At 38.6% G+C, this 5,000-nt stretch overlaps 1 protein-coding gene across 4 annotated transcripts in view; it reads left to right on the forward strand.

Moving 5' to 3' along the window:
- LOC147023049 (serine/threonine-protein kinase MRCK alpha-like) overlaps positions 1-5,000 on the forward strand; it is a 328,524-nt gene that overhangs the window by 198,087 nt on the left and 125,437 nt on the right. For all 4 annotated transcript variants that reach the window (XM_085888048.1, XM_085888050.1, XM_085888051.1 and 1 more), the window contains one exon: positions 4,451-4,651. In XM_085888048.1, the coding sequence (XP_085744174.1) occupies positions 4,451-4,651 (201 nt within the window). The remainder of the gene's footprint in view (positions 1-4,450; positions 4,652-5,000) is intronic.

Consider the following 5,000-nt stretch of genomic DNA (forward strand, 5'->3'; position numbering starts at 1 on the left):
GGTACTTAGGTATATCGACATTCGGCGATTCACCCTATTTCGCGTGGGTAGAATGCGGACTGGGTTGTGGTGAGGTTAAACCCCCACCCGTGGCTATCTCCTTGGCGGTATTTCCAAGAGGGTCACGACTGAATTGTCCGTTCCGGTGGGCGACGCGGTCGCGATTCGAGTCAAGCAGCTGATCGCACGCTGGACGGGCCAGAATTCGTCACAAAAAAAATATATATATATATATATATATATATATATAGATATATATAGATATATATATATATAGATATATATAGATATATATATATATATATAGATATATATATAGATATATATAGATATATATAGATATATATATATATAGATATATATATATATATATATATATAGATATATATATATATATATATATATATATATATATATATATATATATATATATATATATATATATATATATATATATATATATATATATATATATATATATATATATATATATATATATATATATATATATATATATATAAATATAGGGATATATCTGATGTATCCTCAGGACAACATACCACAATGGTTTACTTGTGACCATGCAACCTTGTCTGCTTAATACTGATACTATAGAAGAACAAGAAACAGTTTGCATCCCATTACAGCCGAAATTGTGCTTGCAGTGAGCAGTAATGTCAGTCTGCGACCCAAGCGCATTACCTCTGCCTTACTGCTCGACCAACCAGGAGTTGGGGTTGAGGTCAGGCTTAACAATCCAAATAATGTTCTACTGACATGATGAATGCATCATGGCATTAAACGCAGTGTCAGTTTTGTTTTAAGGATGTTTTTTGTGTGGTTGTGATGGGTTTTACAGGAGCATTGACTAGTGAATGGCTAGTACTTGTCTGAGCCTGGTTATTCTGTACTTGCTGCAATGGCAGTGCAATAATTTTTTCAGTCGAATGCAGTGGTCAGCGACAGAATGTCGTGGGGAGTCCTTTTTTTAATTTTTTGGGGTGGTTGAAGGGACCTTGGCAGGTTTATGTTGAAAGCATATTTCCCATGCCATAGTCTTGATTAATTTTTTGGGGGTTTAATGCCTTCGCACCCCAATGCGCAAGAGGCATTGTATTTTCAGGTTGTCCGTCCATCCATCCGTGCGTGCGTAGTGGATTTTTGTCTCCACGATAGCATGTGAAACCCTGGGGGATTCCAACCAAACCTGGCAAAAAATATGAACTGTAATACAAAAATAAAATAAAAACTAACCATCCCTTTTCACACCGTGAGGCACATAAGGCTGCCGAGGCAGTTTCATTTGGCTTAGGCACACAGTCCTGGATGGGTGGCCTCTCCGACACAAGATACTCAAAATGCTTATTACCCCAGTAAGCTGGTACTCATTTTGCTGACCTCGGAAGGATGACGAGCAGAGTCAACCCACCTAGTGTTATTTCAACAGCACAACAGGAGCTCAAACTCAGGACTCGAAGATCTTAAGCCAGCCTCCTTAACCATTAAGCCAACACCAGGATTAATACAAAGATGAACTGACTCAATTTTTGTTCAACAGGTCAAAGGTCATGTGCCCTTTGAAAATAATTTTGCAGATCATAACTGAAGTTAGAAGCATATGTTTTCTCTCTTCGACCTATCTCTCCTCTCCCGCTCTCTCCCCTCTCTCGAGTCTTTCTTCCCCCCTCTATCACTCCCTTTAATTGAGATCAAATATAACAGTAGGTTGACATCGAACATGGGCGGCGGCATATCCATTGACACATTCACATCACATTCTCTTTTCTAGTTTTTTTTTTTCTTGATCTTGCAGATATTGACCAAACATATGATGCAAAAGAACAGCAGTGTAATGCAGATACTTGTTAGAATTAGGTCCCATCTCCGTCAGGAGAGGACCTAAAAATCAGGACAGGACCTTGTTGAAAGAACACGGCCTAAAAAACAAAATTGTGGTGCAACTTCTTCAAGCACAAAAAAAATTGTGGGTTGAAGAGGAAGCCATTAAGGATGGAACAAAAGGTACAGCAGGGGACAAATGTCAGAATATAGAAGGGGGTGGGGGGTCTTGGATAGGTGGTGCAGAAGGGGTAAAGCCAAGAGAAGGGTTGAACCTTTACTAATTGTAAATTGCTTGAACACACCAGTCCTTGAGGACATGAAAGCTGTTATCCACATTATGTATGAAATGAATGACTTGATTTGGTGAGTGGCAAAAGTTTATTTTTGTGGTCAAGGTGGGGAAGACTTGAGAGTTTTTAGATCCTCGTGGAGGATCTCTAAGTCTTACTCACGTTGTTGTTCTTGTGGACTTTTTTGTTTCACAGCCTACAGTTTTCATCGAAACTTCCTGAAACTTGGCGTATATATGTAAAAATACCCTGCGCAGACAGTAACGATCTCCGATTTTGAAAATTACTCCTAGAAAAAAAGTTATGACATCAAAATATCCCCGCTAATGGAAATAGCCTAAAAATTATCTCCGAAACTAGGCAAGCTTTTTGAATTCTGTTTGTGGGAATCGAACAGGGCATTATCAGAGATTAATTACTGCACATATGATACATCACTATGACTTCATATCAATTTTTATGACGTCATTCCTAATTTTTGACATTTTTTGTTTTTTGTTTCATTTGTTTCACAGCCTACAGTTTTCATCGAAACTTTCTGAAACTTGGCATACATATGTAAAAATACCCTGCGCAGACAGTAACCATCTCCAATTTTGAAAATTCCTCCGAGAAAAAAGTTATGACGTCAAAATATCTCAGCTAATGGAAATCGCCTAAAAAAATGATCTCAAACTAGGCAAGCTTTTAAAATTCTGTTTGCGGGAATCGAACAGGGCATTAGCAGAGATTAATTACCACACATATGAAACATCACTATGACATCATATCAATTTTTATGACGTCATTCCTATTTTTTGACATTTTTTGTCTCACAACCCAGAGTTTTCATCGGATCTTCGTGAAACTTGCCATGTATATGCAGAAAGCCCACGCGCAGGCAGTAACCATCTCCGATTTTGGAAATTCTTCCAAGAAAATAAGTTGACGTCATAATATCGCCGCTAATGGAAATTGCCTATACCATTATCTCCGAAACTAGGCAAGCTGTTTGAATTTTGCGGGAATCAAGCCGGGCATTAACACAGATAATTTATCGCAAACCTGATACATCATGATGTCATAATCGTTTTTATGACATCATCATTAAGAGGACGAGGATCTTAGCTCATTCGAGCTTGTTATGTAGTTTGGTGCTGTGTAGTTAGGTGAAAGAGAGGATGCTGGCGTGCAAGATAAAAGGGACAGGTGGAAAAGAGGTTGAGATACAGGCTAAAAACACATGATAAGTATGGGGCTGAGACGAACACTGCACATGAGCTCCGAGAGTGATCCCAAAGGTCTGTTATGATGTTGGCAATGGTTTTGTTTTTGTTTTTTTTGGTGAACCTTATTCTTCTTCCTTTTCCTCTTGCTCCTTTTGTTCTGACCATTTATTCTTATTCCTCCTTTTCCCTTTCTTTATTATCGATGCTCTCCTTTTTAGGTCATCTCGTTAGAGATGACCTAATAAAACCAGTCTTGATGTCCGTACGTACGTCCGTACGCCCCCATTTTTTCTTCCGATTTTCTTGATATTTGTTATGTGGGTAGATGTTAATGAGGGATGCATGACGTTATGACCTTTGACCCGATTGAAGGTCAAGTTCAACGTCAAGGTCGCTCCAAAGTTGCCACTTCGTCCATTTTCAAAATCTATCTCCGCCGTTTATGATCTGATCTTCGAAATTCCTTCGGATTCTGATAATATGGAACAATATCTAAATTTGGTCGGGCCGGTTTTTTAAAATTCATCCTGGTTATCAAGTCACATGTCTTCAAAGTTAGAAAAATCGTCGATGTGATACGGTCAAAAAAAATTCGCCTGATCTTGATGAAACTTGGTATGTAGGTAGGGGTCGATGAGTGATGCACGACGGTATGACTTTAGACACGATTGAAGGTCAAGGTCAAGGTCACTCCAAAGTTGAAAAATCAGCTAATTTCAACATTATCTCCGCCATTTATTATCCGATCTCGGCGGAATTTCCAACGGATTATGATAGTTGGGTACAATATCTGAATCTGGTCGGGTCGTATTTTTTGAATTTGTAATTTGATATCTAAGGTTTTCTATCATTTTTACTCCCGGGCTTTCGTCTGTACGTTGAACCAAAAAACGAGACGACATCGAAGCCATTCTAAGCCGATCAGAGATCCACATCTACAGAGCTTCAGAGATGACCGTCACCCCCAACCAGGGGTAATTTTTCTTCACTCCAATGCATTGTGATTGCATGTGTTGCACTCTCGGAATATAAGTTTATTTTCTCACTTTGTGTCGTATTGCATTACTCTGTTACTGTGAAAGACTTGCATAACTTTCCCATATTCATCAGGTTCAATCATCAGTTGCAGTTGGAACCCCTGATTACATCTCTCCAGAGATACTACAAGCGATGGAGGATGGAAAAGGAAAATATGGACCTGAGTGTGATTGGTGGTCTCTCGGTGTATGCATGTACGAGATGCTTTTTGGAGAGACTCCCTTCTACGCAGAATCCTTAGTTGAAACGTATGGCAAGATCATGAACCACAAGGTAGGGGTAAAGGCCTTCAAAAAAGTTATTGAAAAGAGCTATTTGTCAGTTATGAAAATTGTAAATTATGTTTTGATTTTTGGAAGGGATATTTAATTTTATTGCTTAAATAATGTGGTGCGAATTAATTTTGAATTTTTGGCAATCTTGCCTTTTTTTGAATTTTTGGCAGGCTTGCCTTTTTCGTAAGTAAGACTCACAGAATAGCTAAACGATAGAGGGTAGCAGATGTACAGACCAACAGAAGAGAACTTTGGTTCATTGAACAAACAAAAGCACAACTTTGGACAAACAAAAGCACACACAAGTCCTTCACACTATGAGAATGGGAGTGCTCAGGAGGAAAAGG

Source organism: Eptatretus burgeri, chromosome 7, assembly GCF_056783735.1.
Source record: "Eptatretus burgeri isolate ZD-2024b chromosome 7, Ebu_testis_v1, whole genome shotgun sequence".
Classification (NCBI taxonomy): Eukaryota; Metazoa; Chordata; class Myxini; order Myxiniformes; family Myxinidae; genus Eptatretus; species Eptatretus burgeri.